Source organism: Bos indicus, chromosome 18 (genome assembly GCF_029378745.1).
Source record: "Bos indicus isolate NIAB-ARS_2022 breed Sahiwal x Tharparkar chromosome 18, NIAB-ARS_B.indTharparkar_mat_pri_1.0, whole genome shotgun sequence".
Taxonomy (NCBI): Eukaryota; Metazoa; Chordata; class Mammalia; order Artiodactyla; family Bovidae; genus Bos; species Bos indicus.
In genome coordinates, this window is record NC_091777.1 from 56,224,822 (window position 1) to 56,242,661 (window position 17,840).

A 17,840-nucleotide genomic window follows, 5' to 3' on the forward strand; every position below is an offset into this window, starting at 1 on the left:
GTCCCCCTCTCTCTGGTCCCTGACCCCCTCTCTCTGGTCCCCGTCCCCCTCTCCCTGGGTCCCCGTCCCCCTCTCTCTGGTCCCCGTCCCCCTCTCTCTGGTCCCCGTCCCCCTCTCCCTGGGTCCCCGTCCCCCTCTCCCTGGGTCCCCGTCCCCCTCTCTCTGGTCCCTGACCTCCTCTCTCTGGTCCCTGACCCCTTGCCCCGAGTCCTGTTCCAGCCTCGGCCCCGCCTCCCGCTCTACGCATCCCCTGTGCTCTCCGCCCCGCAGACCTGGTCCCGCCCCGGGCTGGGCGGGGAGGCGGCGGATCCGGTCTGTCCCGGGCGCGTCTGCAGCCCCGGGTTGGTGGAGGGGGTGCGGGCTGCCAGATAGGTGGCTGTGGCCGTGGCAGCATGGTGGGTGCGGAGAAGGAGCAGGTACAGCGCCGGACCCGGGTCTGAGGGAACAGGGAGCCTGGGCCGGGCCTCCTTGCTCGCGGGGAGGAGGGCGCTTGAGACCTAGATTCTCGGGTCAGACAAAGGAGGGGGGGTTGCTGGAGGCAGGGACTCCTGGGTCCCTGGGGACGGATAGAAGCGGGGAGGCTGGGGGTGGGGGTCGAATCACTGGAGTCCGGGAGAGGATGATGCTGGGGGTCGCGGACTCCCGGGTCTCCCACTAGGGCGCGGGCGGGTCACTCCGTGTCCGCAGGACTGAGCTGGATCCCCTCATCCCTTGTTCCTGTCCCCCCAGAGCTGGATTCCCAAGATCTTCAAGAAGAAGACGTGCACGACTTTCGTCGCTGACCCCACAGATTCGGGGTGAGGAGCTCGCCCAGGGGACAGACCCTCGAGCGTCCCGGGCCCGCTGAGCCCCGCACACCGCAAACCGCGCCCTTCGGGTCCTTTCGGTCCCGGGTCCTGTCACTGCGGACACTCCCAAGGGCGTTCCCCGGTGGCCCTGTATATCGGGGAGGCCTTGGGTCAGTCTGCAAACACTTGCAACTTACCGGCCTCGCGCTCAGGATCAGTGTTAAAGCCCCAGGGCAGGTTTCTGTTTCTTTCCTTCCCAGTTTCCCTTCTGGGTGTCTGCCTTCTGGTGTCACTTTCTCTTGTCTTTCTTTCTTGGCTGTCTCTGTCTCATTCATTCATCCCTTCCTTCATTCCTCCAAGAAACTCTCACTCAGCACTTCCAAGGGGGAGCACTGTTTGCAAGAGTACAGGCCCTTGCCATGGTTCACATTTGAACGGAGATACAAATTTCAACTGAGGCGCTAGGTGGCTTCCGGCAAATCATTTTACCTTTCTGGGCATTGTACTCATCTATCATCTGGGCATAAAAACAGGCTCTAGTTCCTGAAGCTATTGTGAGAATTAAACAAGTTAATGCTTGCGGTATTTCTGAAACGGCACCCAGTGCTTAGTAAGCCCTGGCAAATATGTCTGACTCCCATTGGAAGGTCACAGTTACTAACTCGTGTGCGTAGACCCTGTGCTTGCGCTGGGTAAGCCGGGGTGAAGAGTGGCGGCTCTTAGGAGCTCCTGGCCTTCAGTGATGGTCTCTCAAGGAGGCTCTGGCTTTCTGGTGTCCTTAAGACCACGCTTGGGGTATGGGAAATGTCAGTGTTCCTAATTTAGGGTGTGTTCTATTATGAATATATTCTATTAGTGCAGGATGGCTTGAATGATGCGTAAATATAAATACTATTTGGGGGTGAGTGCTCAGAAACTTTTACTGAGGGGAAGGGTGGTCAAGGAAGTTTAGAAACCTCTGGTCTGGTGGGAAGAAGATAATTCTAAGGCAAGGAAGTGAGAGCTGCAGAGGACACGCCGCTGGCCCCCGGGGGAGCATCTGGTTAAGGCTGGGAGGGGACACAGGAAGAGGTGCCAGTGAGGGGACATTTGAAGGTGACAGAGTTGGAGTTTGACAGCTGAAGGTGGGCTGGATTCCAGGAGTGGGAACAGCATGTATAAATCGCCCCCTGTTGACATTGCGAATTGAAGAGAGGGCAGAGTTCAGGGTGCCAGGGCCATCGGAGAGAGGAAACCAAGGAAGAGGGTGGGACCAGAAGTTACAGGGCCTCAAATGCCACCCTGAGGGGTTGGGGACCGGGTCTGGGTGTTCCAGGGAGCCCTGGGAGGGGCAGGGTCAGCTCTGGGTGTGGAACTCCCTGGGGGCCACGTGAAGATGGATGGGAGTTCAGGAAGCCAGGGAAAAGGCTGGGCAAGGGCCAAGTGGGAGGAGAAGAGGCCCGAGGCAGGCTGGGCTGTGGGGACACAGAGGGGAGGGGTCAGGGCAAAGATTCGGGGGGCAGGAACCTGGGGGCCGATGGATTTGTGGAATGAGGGGCGAGGGGAGGATGGATCCAGACATCTGGTCTGGGGCTCGGGAGCCCCAGAGATGGGAACCCAGAAGCATGAGAACCAAGGGCATGGCAGACCTGGGTCAGGGACTCAGGAGAGGTCTGCGACTTCCATCCTAGATTTGAGAGGGATTTGAGAAGTCCTAGCTGTAGATGGTAATGGAAACTGTGGGAGTAGGATGGCGTGGGAAGAAAGCATAAAATCGGAGGATGTTGCGAATGGGTAATTCTATGGCCATCTCTCCACCCCTCCACCTCCCACCCACTGCCATGGAAGAGGGTTCCTTAAAGACGTGTCTCTGAATGCTTCAAGACAGACATGCTACCTCAAGTCAGGACGGTGTCCACCACACCCACTTATAGTCTTCCCCCTGATGCTTCTTTCTTTCACCTGCCTGGCCCTCGGGGACACTGAGCTTGAGACCCATGTCGGGCAAGGGTCAAGTGGGAGGAGAAGAGGCCTGAGGCAGCCAGGGCTGTGGGGACACAGAGGGGAGGGGTCAGGGCAAAGAGTCACGGGGCAAGAGCCTGGGGGCCGATGGATTTGTGGAATGAGGGGCAAGGGGAGGATGGGCCTAGACATCTGGTCTGGGGCTCGGGAGCCCCAGAGATGGGAACCCAGGAGAATGAGAACCGAGGGCACGGCAGACCTGGGTCAGGGACTCAGGAGAGGTCTGCGACTTCCATCCTAGATTTGAGAAGGATTTGAGAAGTCCTAACTGTAGATGGTAGGAGAAGGCGATGGGACCCCACTCCAGTAGTCTTGCCTGGAAAATCCCATGGACAGAGGAGCCTGGTAGGCTGCAGTCCATGGGGTCACGAAGAGTCAGACACGGCTGAGCAACTTCACTTTCATTTTTCACTTTCATACACTGGAGAAGGAAATTGCAACCCACTCCAGTGTTTTTGCCTGGAGAATCCCCGGGACGGGGGAGCCTGGTGGGCTGCCATCTATGGGGTCGCACAGAGTCAGACACGACTGAAGTGATGCAGCAGCAGCAGCTGTAGATGGTATTGGAAACTGTGGAAGTAGGATGGCGTGGGAAGAAAGCATAAAATCGGAGGATGTTGCGAATGGGTAATTCTATGCCCGTCCTTCCACCCCTCCACCTCCCACCCACTGCCATGGAAGAGGGTTCCTTAAAAACGTGTCTCTGAATGCTTCAAGACAGACATGCTACCTCAAGTCAGGACGGTGTCCACCACACCCACTTATAATCTTCCCCCTGATGCTTCTTTCTTTCACCTGCCTGGCCCTCGGGGACACTGAGCTTGAGACCCATGTCGGGAAGGCACGTGGCCCTGGCTCTGGGGAACACCTGGACTCGAGGGAGGCACAGAGGAAGAGAAAGCCGCAGATGAGGCCGGACAGGGCAGCCAGGGGAACGGGTGTGCTCTGCCAAGGAAAAAGTTTTCTAGAATCAGAGCCTTTTAGCCATGACTGGTGCTGTTTTGTCAGAGTCAGATAAAACCTGAATAGAAACCATTGTATTTGGGGACATGCAGGTAACCGCTGATTTTTTCGTGCAGGTGACCGCTGATTTTTTCGGGTACAGTTTTGGTTTCTGTGGCCACGCAGAGAAAGGGGTGGGTAGGAGATGAGATAGGCAGATGGGGTGTCTGCCAGTGCTGTCCACTAGAGTTTTCTGGAATGATGAAAATGTTCTATAGCCACATCCAATATGGCACCCACTGGCCACACACGTGTGGCTCCTAGTCACTTGAAATGTGGCCAGAGCGACTGTGGAACTGAATTTTTAATTGTATTTAATTTTATTTGACTACAAGGAGCGCTGTGTGGCTAGAGGCTATCATACTGGAGAGTTCAGGTTCTAGAACATTCCTTGAAGAAATTTTGCCAGGAAGGGCTCATGGGAAGTAGATGGACAGGAACGAGGGAGGGGGGCGCCCAGGGACTGGGTTGAGATGGGTGAAAGGATCAGGTGGGTAAACTGAGGCATGCCAGGACCCTGACGGTTGACTCAGAAAGGAGGAGGTGTGTGTCCCATAGTCCTCACTCTGCCAGGAGCTGGTATATTCAGCGTGATGGCTTGATTATTTTTGTTGTCTTTGCGTGTGCGCGTGTGTGCTAAGTGGCTTCAATCGCGTCTGACTCTCTGCAGCCCTATGGACTGTAGCCCGCTAGGTCCCTCTGTCCATGGGGTTCTCCAGGAAAGTATACTGGAGCAGGTTGCCATGCTGTCCTTCAGGGGATCTTCCCGACCCAGGGATTGAACCCTAGTCTCTTAACTTTTGTCTCCTGCCTTGGCTAGCAGGTTCTTTACCATGAGCGCCACCTGGGAAGCCCCTGTTGGCTTTACAACTTTTGCTAAATCCATGGACCACTCGTGCTGTTCCTTCTAGAAAATTAGTCTGTTTAAGTTGTAGCTTACTCTGTTTACATTCCAGTATTCTTGCCTGGAGAATTCCGTAGACAGAGAAACCTGGCAGGCTACAGTCCATGGGGTCGCAAAGAGTCGGGCATGACTGAGCGACTATCACTCACTCACTGTTTACATAAATGCTGGTCTCCCCTGATATCTGAATCCCTTTTGGCATCAGGGACCAAAGAAATTTAGATACCTTTCCAAACCAATCCCTCATCTCTCAACCCTCGGTGCTTGCTCTTTTAAAACTCAGGTGCCAATCCCATTAAGTCACTAGGGATAATTATATATTTATTTAGGGGGAAAATGTCTCATATATGATCACCATAAATGGAAAATCCGTTCCATTTGCCACAAAGAGAAAGAAACAAGCCATAAAAGACAATTACAATAAAAACTAAGCCGAAGTATTTACCTTCTAAATGGATGCTGTTGCCAGCCTTTTTCTGAGCCCGAGGCTAACTTGTCTCTGTTATAAAAAAAAAAAAATAGTAAAGAGTTAGGCATGACAAATATTCTAGCACTCAGCTGAGCAGAGCTCTCTGCTTGACCGTAATCAGGAGAGCTCAAAAAGGAATGACTTTCTCACTGTGCTATTCAAGGTTATTTAAAGCTCTGTGCGGAGTTCACGGAGACTGGATCTGGTATGCAGCCCCCGTCTGAAGAAACGTTATTTCATTGGCTCCTCATAGTTCTCTGAAGTAGGCTGTGCTATTATTGTCTTTTCATTTGAGGGGGAAATTGAGGCTCAGAGAGGTGAAGCTACTTGCTCAAAGTTGCACAGCCTCCTTGGCCTCTAGAACATGCATGCTCTCTGAATCGCTCTCTTGATTTCCCTTTTCATGCGAATATCATCTGTCTGGACCGGGGGCAGCAAGTTCACCCCGGAACTTTCCCACTTCAGGCCCTGAAGGCAACAGTGAGTGTGGGGCCCTGTACATAGACCTCCCTGCCCAGTCTTGCTTGAGCCACTGTGGCTTCCAGCTGCTGGGCGAGGTGACTGTGCTTGTTCTGCTCCAGTCTCTCCCTACCAAGGAAGGGCAGTGCCAGGGTCAGCATGGACTGTGAGCGCCTCTGGGAGGACACACAGAGACAGGGATGTTTCTGCAGGATGCTTGGGGTCGGTGCGGACACTCCTGGGGTTCATCTTCTTCTCCCCCCGCCCCCAGGGGGAGCTTGTGCCAGTGTGGGCATCCTCGGGGTGCCCACCCATCCGTGGCTGTGGAGGATGCATTCGGGGCAGCCGTGGTGACCGTATGGGACAGTGACTTGCACACCACGGAGAAGCCCACAGATGCCTTCGGGGACCTGGACTTCCTGGGCGCCGGCCGCAAGATCAGCAATGTGAGGCCAGCATGTCTGGACAAGGCTGGGGTTGGCCAGTGGGACTGCGTGCCTCAGCATCCCAGCTGAACTCTGTGTCTCCCCACTTGCCCATCCTTGTCTTCATCTCTCCTGGGTCTCTGTCCCCTCCACCCCCTCTCTTTTGTAAGTCTGTCCTCCTCTCTCTGGGTCTCTGTCCCCCCATCTCTGTGCTCCTCTCTCTGCATCTCTGTCCCTCTCTCTCTGTCCCCTCTCCCCGTGTCCCTTCCTCTCGTGTGTCCACAGTTCCTCCGGCTCTCGGACCGCACGGATCCAGCTACGGTTTATACTCTGGTCACCAAAGTGTGGGGCTTCCGGGCCCCGAACCTGGTGGTGTCAGTGCTGGGGGGGTCAGGGGGCCCCATCCTCCAGACCTGGCTGCAGGACCTGCTGCGACGCGGGCTGGTGCGGGCTGCCCAGAGCACAGGTGACAGGCGGGGTGGGGCTGTGCCTCCTGGCCCCCCCATCTCCCCCCACTTCCCTGGAATGCCTGTCTTCTCCCCTGCCGTCTCTGTGTGGCTTTTGTCTCTCTCTCTGGTCTCTTTCTGTGTCTCTGCGTTGTCTCTGGACCTCACCACTACTCTCTGTGCCCCTGTGTAGGGGCCTGGATTGTCACTGGAGGGCTGCACAAAGGCATCGGCCGGCACGTCGGTGCGGCTGTGCGGGACCACCAGACGGCCAGCACTGGGGGCAGCAAAGTGGTGGCCATGGGCGTGGCCCCCTGGGGCGTGGTGCGGAATAGAGACACTCTCACCAACCCCAAGGTGGGATTCGGGGTCTTGGAAGGGGGGGCTGGGGGCCTGGAGCCCCCGGTCTGAGTGGGGAGGGGGCTGGGGCTTAGGGTTAGGGGAGGGATGAGCGCCGAGTGTCTGTGCCCTTGGCCCTGATGGAGAGACCCCCTGGTCTGGCAACTTGTCCCCACCAGGGCTCGTTCCCCGCAAGGTACCGGTGGCGCGGAGACCCAGAGGATGGGGTCCAGTTCCCTCTTGACTACAACTACTCGGCCTTCTTCCTGGTGGATGACGGCACACACGGCCGCCTGGGCGGCGAGAACCGCTTCCGCTTGGGCTTCGAGTCCTACCTGGCCCAACAGAAGACGGGCGTGGGAGGTGAGTGGCTTCCTCCACTGGGGATTCACTGCTCAGGATCCCAGTGGTCCCCTCTGGTTGGAATCTGGGGACTGCAGCCAGGGGGAGTTTCCTATGGTCAAGGGCCTTCTCCCATCACTTGCTGTGCTTAAAAAAATCCTTTATCTTGAAATCTGCAATGCACAAAGGTGGACAGCTTGATGAGTTTTTAACAAACTGAACCCACTTAGGCAACCAGGACCGAAATCAAGAAACAGAATAATACCAGCCCTCAGAAGCCTTCTCCTAACCACACCCAAAGGCCACCTCATCGTGTTTGTCACAGCGTCGGGTAGTTCTGAACCTGTTTCATATGACTAGAATCATACCATCCTTACGTCTTAAATTCTCGCTTCTCATAGTCAACGTTACTTCTGTGAGATTCATCCATATCATTGCATGAATTGTAGTTTGTAATTAACCCATGGATCAAAGAAGGAAAAAAAAGAAGCTAGGTAATATTTTGAACTGAGTGATGGTTATGTCATGACATACCAACATGTTTGGGGGGGGCAGCTAATGCTCGGGCTTCCCTGGTAGCTCAGCTGGTAAATGCAGGAGACCCAGATTCGATTCCTGGGTCGGGAAGATCCCCTGGAGAAGGGATAGGCTACCCACGCCAGTATTCTTGGGCTTCCCTGGTGGCTCAGACCGTAGAGTCCTCCTGCAACGTGGGAGACCTGGGTTCAATCCCTGGGTTGGGAAGATCCCCTGGAGGAGGGAATGGCAACCCACTCCAGTATTCTTGCCTGGAGAATCCCATGGACAGAGGAGCCTGGTGGGCTAACAGTCCACGGGGTCACAAAGAGTCGGACATGGCTGAGCGACTAAGCACAGCACAGCATTGTGCTGTGCTTAGGAAATCTGTAGACTTAAATGCGTATATAATAAAGAAAAGAAAAAGAAGGTTGAAAATCAATGATTTGTCTCCAATTTAAAAAAATCCTAGAAACAGAAGTGAAGTCACTCAGGCGTGTCCGACTCTTTGCGACCCCGTGGACTGTAGCCTACCAAGTTCCACCATCCATGGGATTTTCCAGGTAAGAATACTGGAGTGGGTTGCCATTTCCTTCTCCAGGAGATCTTCCCGACCCAGGGATTGAACTCGGGTCTCCCACATGCTAGGCATTGTAGGCAGACACTTTACTGTCTGAGCCACCAGGGAAGATCCAAACAGAAGAAACAGAAGAGCAAGACAAATCTAGAGGAAGTAGAAGCAATGAACTGATACAGACAAGAGCATAATCACTAAAACAGAAACAAATGTCCAGTGTAGAAAATCAGCTGAACAGAAAGCTGCTTCTTTATAAACGTTTCTTATATTTTAAAGGGTGTCCACCTAATTCTTGACATTTAATTAGTTTTGGGGTAATTTTAATCTTATTTTTATCATTTTATTTTATTTTTGGCTAACGAACCACTTTATTTTTCTTCCCACTCATAGAACACACCCTCTCAGAAGAGACAACTCAAAGTTCCTTCCAGCCACTATTCCTTGATCAGAGTCAAAGTATAGGGCATACACACTAGTTTATCGGGCCCAGTGGTTCCAGAATCCGACTCACACATGTAGGGATTTTTTTTATATAATTAATTTTTATTGGAATATAGCTGATTTACGATGTGGTGTTACTTTCTGCTGTACAGCAAAGTGACTCAGATATCTATGATTTTTAAGATTCTTTTCCTATACGGGTCATTACAGAGTGTTGAGTAGAGTTCTTATTAGTTATCTATTTTATACATAGTGGCTTTATACATAACAGCCTTTGCTGGTGCCTCAGATGGCAAGGAATCTGCCTGCAATGCAGGAGACCTGGGTTCGATCCCTGGGTTAGGAAGAGCCCCCTGCAGAAGGGAATGGCTACCTATTCCAGTATTCTGCCTGGACAATCCCATGGACAGAGAAGGCAGGCTACAGTCTATGGGGTCTCAAAGAGTCGGACATGCTGAGCGACTAACACTTGCACTTTTTGTACCTAGCGTGATATGTCAATTCCAGTCTCCCAACTTATCCCTCCTGCCCTGCTTTCCCCCTTGGTAACCATAAGTTCGTTTTCTACATCTGTGACTCTGTTTTGTAAATAGTTTCATTTGTACCATTTTTTAAAATTCCACATATAAGCAATTATCATATGATATTTGTCTTTTTCTGTCTGACTTCACTCAGGATGACAATCTCTAGGTCCGTCCATGTTGCTGCAAATGACATTATTTCATTCTTTTTTATGGCTGAGTAGTGTTCCATTATATATAATATATATATATTTATAATTATATATATACACACATCACATCTTATATACATATGCACATATATTTATACATACGTGCTGTACTTAGTCGCTCTGCCGCCGCTGCCGCTAAGTCGCTTCAGTCGTGTCCGACTCTGTGCGACCCCATAGATGGCAGCCCACCAGGCTCCTCTGTCCATGGGATTCTCCAGGCAAGAACCCTGGAGTGGACTGACTTAGTCGCTCAGTCGTGTCCAATTCTTTGCAAGCGCATTGACTGTAGCCTGCCGGGCTCCTCTGTCCATGGAATTCTCCAGGCAAGAATACTGGAGTGGGTTGCCATGCCCTCCCCAGGGGATCGTCCCAACCCAGGGTCGAACCCTGGTCTCCTGCACTGCAGGTGCAGTCCTGCCACTGAGCCACCAGGGAAGCCCATAAATACGCATACACATATATAAACATATACACACCACATCTTCTTTATCAGTTCTCCATCGATAAACATTTAGGATGTTTCCATGTCTTGGCTATTGTAAATAGTGCTCAGTGAACGTTGGGGAACATGTATCTTTTCGCATCATGGTTTTCTCCAAATATATGCCCAGGAGTGGGATTGTTGGATCATACGGTAGCTCTATTTTCAGTTTTTTAAGGGACCTCCTTACTGTTCTCCATAGTGGCTACACCAATTTACATTCACACCAACAACGTAGGAGGTTTCCCTTAATCTTATTTTTTAAATTATCTTTTTGGGGTGTAAACTGACTTTTTGGGGTGTATAATTCTGTGAGTTTAGGCATATGTACAGAGATTCATGTGGCCATTTCCACAATCAGGACACAGACCAGTTCTGTTCCCATCAAGGCACTCCTTTGGCACCCAGCCCTGTTTACTAACCTGTTTACTATCACATGAGGCCTCTCTCTTCCAGAAGATAAATACATGGAATATAATATATGACCTTTTGAAATTGCCTCCTTTCACTCAATATTTTAATATTAATTTAATATTTTAATTAAATTTTAAAAATTAATATGTGTTTAATATGTGGCAACTTTAATATGTGTTTATTGGAGCTAATCAAACCATGCAAAAGTATGTAAGGAAATTCTTATCGTTGCATGAGTTGTAGTTTGTAAATAACCCACAGGTCAAAGAAGAAGAAGAAAAAAGAAGTTAGAAAATTCCCTTCCCAGCTCCAGCCCCGTCTATTGGGGTAATCAGTGTTATATGGTTTGGGGTTTATCCTTTTATACTTTTCTCTGTGTTTATAAAATCCTATGCGATTATATTTCCACCTCTCTGGTCTTTCTTTTATACTATGCATATGCGTATCACTTTCTTATAACCATCCTTTTAGGTCCAAACTTCTTTATCTTGCATCCCCTTCTAATGGTTGCATGATATTCCTTTATAATGTTTGTTCCATCTCTTATTTAAATTTTTCTCAATTGGTGGCTACTTAAACTGCTATCAGTGTTTGGCACTACAAACAATGCTGAAAAAATACCTTTGTATAAATGTCCATAATTACATCCCAGTGTTTTATTTTAATTTTGTTTAATTAAAAATTTATTTTTCCTGGCTGTGCTCCACCACTTGTGGGATCTTAGTTTCCCAACCAGAGAGGCAACTCAGGACTAATCACTGGACCGCCAGGGAACTCCCAACATCCAGGTGTTTAAAATTCTATACAGTAGATCTTGAAACTGAGATTGCTGTGCGTACTAATAGTACTAGGTAACTTTCTCAAAATGTGTAGCGGTTTTCATTCACTCTCTCATCAACAATGTGTGAGTTTTCTTTTCCATTCAGTCTTAACCAACTCTGGATAATCTTGCTTTAATTTTTCTTTTATTTGCCAGCTTGATGGGTAGAAAGTGATGTATCACTTAAAAATTTTTTTTTAACTTTGGCTGTGCTGGGTCTTCATTGCTGCGCTTGGGCTTTCTCTGGTTGCTGCGAGTGGGGTCTACGCTCCAGTCGTGATGCATACATAGGCTTCTCACTGCAGTGTTTTCTCCTGTTGAGAAGCTGGGCTCTAGAACTCAGGCTCAGTAGTTGTGGCACACGGACTTAGTTGCCAGCAGCATGTGGAATCTTCCTAGACCAGGGATTGAACCCGTGTCCCCTGCATTGGCAAGCAGATTCTTAACCACTGGACCACCAGAGAAGTCCTGATTTCGCACTTTTAATTTGATGTTTTAATTTATCTAACCGTTAGTAAAAGATAAAAACACATTTTGTTGGCTGATCAGATTTCTATTCAATATGAACTAAATATGAAATGTCTATTCATATTCTTTGCCCTTTTTGAATTGGATTCTTTTAAAAATCTTTTTATAAGAATTCTTTGTATCCTATTGATAGGAAAGCTTTAACTGTTAGATGTATTGTAAAATTTTTAAAAGATACTTTAATTCTGGTGTCTACTTCCATAAAAATTTGATCATATTAACGTGGTTCGATATATTTGTTGTTCCTTTTATAACCCCTTGGTTTCTCTTGGTCTTTTTAGAAAAGTCCATTCCACTCCAATGCTATACAAATATTCTAAGTCTTCTTTTCTAATATCCTATACTTTTATATTTAAACCTCAATCCATCTGGAAATGATTTTTACATATTTTGAGGTAGAGTCTACATTTCTTTCTTCTAAATGGGAAGCTGTATTTTCTTCATGACCATTTAATAAATAAACTATCTTTTCGCAGCTAAATTGAAATGCCACTTCAGTTATATATTCAGTTCCTTTATACACTGAACTATTTCTAAACCTTTTCCTCTTCTACTTCTCTATGTATTTATTCCTGTGCCAAAAATATATTTTGTTTACAGCAGTTTAAAGATGTTTAAATACATATATCAGAGAAAGTTCCTCCTCACTGTCCTTTTTCAACAATTTCTTAACTCTTCAATATTTATTCTTTTGTATGAATTTTAAAATTATTTTGTTGCATTAAAAAAGAACAAAGGAAAAACACTGCCAACCTTCTTCAACTTCCCTCTTTCCCCAAACTGCATTGAATTTGTGTTACATTGTGACAGGTTAGCATAGTATTTACTTTTCCATTTAGTCATACCTTGTCTTTAAATAAGGTTTTATCAATCTTATAAAAATATCATAACTTTCTATACAAATTAATCCCTGGGTATTTTATCATTTTTGTGGAAATGTGGATAAGATACATATTCTTACTAGCTGGAAAAAAGGTTTTGATTTTTGTATATTTTTCTTGTATTAATCCACTTAACCAAATTATCTTATTAGTATTTAGATATTTTGAGTGGAGTCTCTCCAATTTTCTGAGAATGTAGATCATCTTTTCTTCAAATAAATACCTTTGTCTCTTCCAGCTTCAAAAAAAAAATACAAGTTTCACTCTAGTTATTTCATTTTCTTGCATTATTGCATTAGCTCAAGACACCCAGATAAGTGTGATTAGTAGTAATGTTGTCTCATTTCTTATTTTAATGGGAATAGAGTTAATAGAAAACTTTTATGAGTTTGCCATTGGGCTTTAATACATATCTTTATTGTATTTGGATAGTCCTTCCTATTCCTTATTTCCTTCATTTTCTGTTTGAACTTTCATCCTCTCCTGGCTCCAGGTCAGTTAATCAGTCACAGGATTGACTCATGCCTCATTCGGGAACCCAGGAGTCCAGGTTCCCAGCTCTGTCCTCCCTTGAGAAGTTGAACACTACTGTCTTTGAGATCCGGCTCCTCCCAACATCCTCAAAGGCATGACAGTTCCCATGAGCCTCAGGACTGAGGATTTTAGGCAGAAGCCAGCGTTTGCCCCAGGGACTCCTGGGAAATGTGATTGCCATCCCCAGCAGAGGCTGATGGGAACTGCCCAAGCCTTCTGCTCTGTTCTCCCTGCAGGGACTGGCATTGACATCCCTGTCCTCCTCCTCCTGATTGATGGTGATGAGAAGATGTTGAAGGTACAGGAGCCCAGGGGGCCTGGGGGCTGTACTCCTGGGTCCCAAGTCCTGGAGGAGAAGAGGGCTGGGAATCTAGGCTCCAGGAAGGGTGAATGCTTTCCTTCCCTAACCTGCCTGCCCCTTTTATTCTGTAGCAGATAGAGGATGCCACCCAGGCTCAGCTCCCCTGCCTCCTGGTGGCTGGATCTGGGGGAGCTGCGGACTGCCTGGCAGAGATCCTGGAGGACACTCTGGCTCCAGGGAGTGGCGGGGGCAGGCGACATGAACCCCGAGATCTGATTAAGCGTTTCTTCCCCAAAGGGGACCCTGAGGTCCTGCAGGCCCAGGTAGGACACTGAGGGCCCAACTGTGGAACCTGAGATGGGAGAGAGCTGGGGGCTTGGATTCCTGGGTCTTGAGATGTGAGGATGCTGAAGATTTGGAGTCCCGAATCCAAGGGAAGGGGAATGGGGGCCCAGCCACATGGATTTGAGGAAAGCCTGGGAACCTGGACTCCTGGGTCTGACGGAGAAGAGGCCTGGGGGCCTTGACACCCCTAGGTTCTGGGAGTAAAGGGTGCTGGGCACCTAGACTATGGGGTCCTGCAGGGGAATGTTCTCCTTTATCTCTGTGGACAGGACCAGGGGGTTGGGTGGGGGTGGCAGAATTTGGTATTCTGCAGGTGGAGAGGATCATGACTCGGAAGGAGCTGCTGACGGTCTATTCAACTGATGACGGCCCTGAGGAATTTGAGACCATCGTCTTAAGGGCCCTTGTCAAGGGTAAGACTTGGAATCCCCCAACCTCTGCTTCTGTCAGCTCCACTTTGGACACCTCTCCTGTCTTCGGCACTTTACCCATCCTCTCTAATCTAAGTTGTGCCTCTTTTTATCTCTTTCCTTTTGTCAGTGCCTTTTGGGGCTTTGCATGGTGCTATTGAACAGTTGTCCCAAGATACTTTCAGTATGTTCCAACATTGCTTTCTTTCTGTTGCATCCATCCACCCATCCTTTCATCCATCTAGCCAGCCACATGTACACTGATCTATCTACCCATTATTCCCTTCATCCTTCCATTCCTTCAGCTGTTCAACCATTCATCCATCTTGCCATTCACCCATCCTTCTACCAATCTATTCACCCCTCTGTTAACAATTCCACCCACTCGTCATTCTTCCATCCGTTCGTCTTTCATTTACCCATCCATCTTTTCATCCACCCATCCATCTTTCATCTATCCATCCTTTCATCCATCCATCCATCCATTCATCTACCCATCCATTCATCTTTTCATCTATCCATCTTTTCATCCATCCATCCATCCATCTGTCATCTATCCATCTTTTCATCCATTCATTCTTTCATCCATCCATCTTATCCATCCATTCTTCCGTCTATCCACCCACTCACCCTTTCTGCCTTTCCTACATGCCTCCGATATGTTTTAAGCCCTGAGGTGTGGTGGCATCAGAGATGAACCAGAGTGCCGTCTCACAGTGAGGGACTTCTGATATTTCACTAGAGGAATGAATGATGAAAACCAAGACAGGGAGCGCAGTGGCCACATGGTAGAGGCTAATGTTGGAGCTCATTATTCATTCAGCCAAGACTAGCTTAGGCTTCAGAGATAAAAGCAGTTCCTACCAGGGCTGTTTGGACACATCTTAAGTAAAATTCAAGACAAAAACATGGAGAGGAACTGCTGTCAGAAAGGCGAGAAAAATTCAATTGGGAGGTGGTATTTGAGTTGGGCCTTGAAGAGCCAGTAGAACCTGGAGTCAGTAAGATGGGGTAGTGGGATAAATAAGTGCTAAGGTGGATCCCCAGGGCTCTGTGGGGATGTGTGTGAGGAGGGTCATTTTGGTGTCAGAAGAGTTTTACAGGGAAAGCACTCACCTAGATAAAAAACTCCCAAGAGGCATAGTGTGAATTTTTAATGCGTTCTGAGCGCCAGGTTCCCACCCCAATTGCATCTACCATATTCTGCGGTGAGGTAGTTATTTTTGACTCTGGAATCAGATAAAACTGAAATCTGAATACCAGCGTGGCCCCCCTCTCTGCTGTGTGACTTTGAGAAAGACACTTTCCTTCTCTGAGCTTTAGTTTCTGTCTCTGAAAACACTGAGATAATACCTGGCAGGAGTGTTTTGAGCCTCAGCAGTGCCTGCCCCAGGGGAAGCCTGATAAATGGGAGCTCTCCTTAATATGATTCCATTTCTTGTGGGGACACATGCTTTAATAGAGGATGGCAGTCAGTGAGCAAATGTGATTCACTTCACAGAAGTTAACTCACCAGCCTCCTGGGAGAAAACACAGCCACCCTCTAAGATGTGGTTTGAGGGGGTGGTAGTATAAGTCTGTGGCTTGCAGCAGGGCAACTCTGCTGGGGAAACTGGAGATGGCTGGACAGGCTCAGTGTTGGCAGAGTTGAAGGGATGGGGTTTCGGCAGGTGAAGAAGGAATGGGGGAAGGGGATGGATGCTTCTTAGAGTCTAGGAACACCCAGGCCCCGTGCTGAGCGGGTAGCACACGTCTTTGCTCTGATCCTTCACCCATGCCTAGAAGGATTGTCTCCTCGGGTTGCAGATGAAGAAACAATGCTCAGAGAAGGGGGATAGTGACTTGCCCAAGGTCACACGAGGTTGACTGCACACTTTGAGATCAAAGTTTTAAAGGCCACTTGTTCTTCCTTGTTCTTTTGAATGGCCTCAGGGTCTCCTGGAGCCCTGCTAATGTTTGGAATTTTTTTCCTGCTATGGGCTCCTCTTTCTTCTCACAGATACTCCCAATTGCAGGAAGCCAGAGTGACTCACGTTTGCTGTCATATCCTGTGCTTTCCTGCACCCAGGCTTTTGTTTGGGCTGCCCCTGCTGCCTCAGAGATTCTTTTATCATTTTAGACGCAGACTTACAAATCCTACTAGTCTTTCAAAAGCCCTTCCTCATTGTCCACCTTTAGGAGGCTCCCTTGGGTCTCTCCATACCTCTGTGACTGTAGCCTCCTCTGGCCTTGATCACATTCTTCACCCACCTCCAAGGGGATGGTGTTTATGTGATTCTGGGACATATTTCCCTGGAATGAGGTTCCTTCAGGGCAGAGCCTGCGTCCAGTTTCTCTCGCCATCTCTCTCACTGCCTGGCCCGTTGTTGTTGTTGCTGTTGAGTCACTAAGTCAGGTCCGACTCTGCGACCCCATGGACTATAGCCCACAGGCTTCTCCATCCATGAAATTCCCCATATACTGGAGTGGGTGGCCATTTTCTTCTCCAGGGAATCTTCCTGACCCTGGGATCTAACCCGGGTCTCCTGCATCGCAGGCAGATTCTTTAGTCTGAGCCACCAGGGAAGCCCACCTGGCTCATAGCTTACCTCAATAAATGTAAAGTGAATATAAATGATTCCTTTTCCTTTTCTTGGGGCCTCTAAACCGCTGGTCTGTGTTCTGTCCCTGAGCTGAATGACTTTATGCTTGTAATAGCCTGGCTTCTTAAAGGCTCCAGACTCTGCCCAACAACACTCACTTTATACCGAGTTTAAATGTCAGGCATCTCAAGAAGAAGCAATACAGATGCTCGTCCTGTTCTCAGTCCCCCGGCCCTGACTTCATGCCCCCTGTCCCTGTCACCCTTTCAGCCTGTGGGAGCTCTGAAGCCTCAGCTTACCTGGACGAGTTGCGTTTGGCTGTGGCTTGGAACCGTGTGGACATTGCCCAGAGTGAACTCTTCCGGGGGGACATCCAATGGCGGGTGAGGGGTTGGGGCCCGGAGGTGGGGATCCAGACAAAAGGGATGCGTTCTCCCCTCTCCAACTCCTTTGACATCTGGCTCTGTCTTCCATTATGGCCTGTCCAGCCTTCTCTTAATTGTCCACCCATCTCTGGTTGTCTGTCTGTCCCCATCTTATTTCCTCTCTCCCCATCTGTCCATCACTCATGGTTCTGTACTCCCATCTCCTGTCCTTAACCTCTGACCTCACCTGGCCTTCTGCCCGTCTCTGTGCTCAACTCTTCCCCCATTCATTCCACCCCTACCAGTCCTTCCACCTGGAGGCCTCCCTCATGGACGCCCTCCTGAACGACCGACCGGAGTTCGTGCGCTTGCTTATCTCCCATGGCCTCAGCCTGGGCCATTTCCTGACTCCAGTGCGCCTGGCCCAGCTCTACAACGCAGCGCCCCCCAACTCACTTATCCACAACCTTCTGGACCAAGTGTCACACGGTGCAAGCACCAAAGCCCCAGCCCTTAAACCCTCTGAGGAGCCACAGTTTCCTAAGGTGGGGCAGGTGCTGCGCATGCTGCTGGGGAAGACGTGCGCGCCGACGTTCCCCGCCGGGGGCACCCGCCGGAGCGACAACAGCAGAGAGAATGTAAGAAAGGAGGTTGGGAGCAGGGGGGCACGAAAGGACCTGGGGGCGGGGCTCTGCCAGGAGGCGGTGTGATCAGAGAGCTGGGTGTGGGACTGAACG

General features: G+C 49.3%; 1 protein-coding gene across 5 annotated transcripts in view; it reads left to right on the plus strand.

The window, feature by feature from the left end:
* The first annotated feature begins 261 nt into the window (after positions 1-261).
* The window catches only part of TRPM4 (transient receptor potential cation channel subfamily M member 4), a 42,993-nt gene continuing 25,414 nt past the window's right edge, over positions 262-17,840 (plus strand). Inside the window, exons 1-11 of one of the 5 annotated variants that reach the window (XM_019978483.2) lie at positions 262-416; positions 730-797; positions 5,895-6,069; positions 6,334-6,514; positions 6,688-6,851; positions 7,013-7,196; positions 13,337-13,398; positions 13,533-13,724; positions 14,060-14,159; positions 17,009-17,121; positions 17,409-17,741. In XM_019978483.2, coding sequence (XP_019834042.2) covers positions 393-416; positions 730-797; positions 5,895-6,069; positions 6,334-6,514; positions 6,688-6,851; positions 7,013-7,196; positions 13,337-13,398; positions 13,533-13,724; positions 14,060-14,159; positions 17,009-17,121; positions 17,409-17,741 — 1,596 coding nt within the window. In that variant the 5' untranslated portion in view covers positions 262-392. Of the gene's footprint in view, positions 417-729; positions 798-2,301; positions 5,645-5,894; positions 6,070-6,333; positions 6,515-6,687; positions 6,852-7,012; positions 7,197-13,336; positions 13,399-13,532; positions 13,725-14,056; positions 14,160-17,008; positions 17,122-17,408; positions 17,742-17,840 lie in introns of those variants that run through there. The other 4 variants (XM_019978484.2, XM_070771450.1, XM_070771451.1 and 1 more) reach the window with 4 other exon arrangements.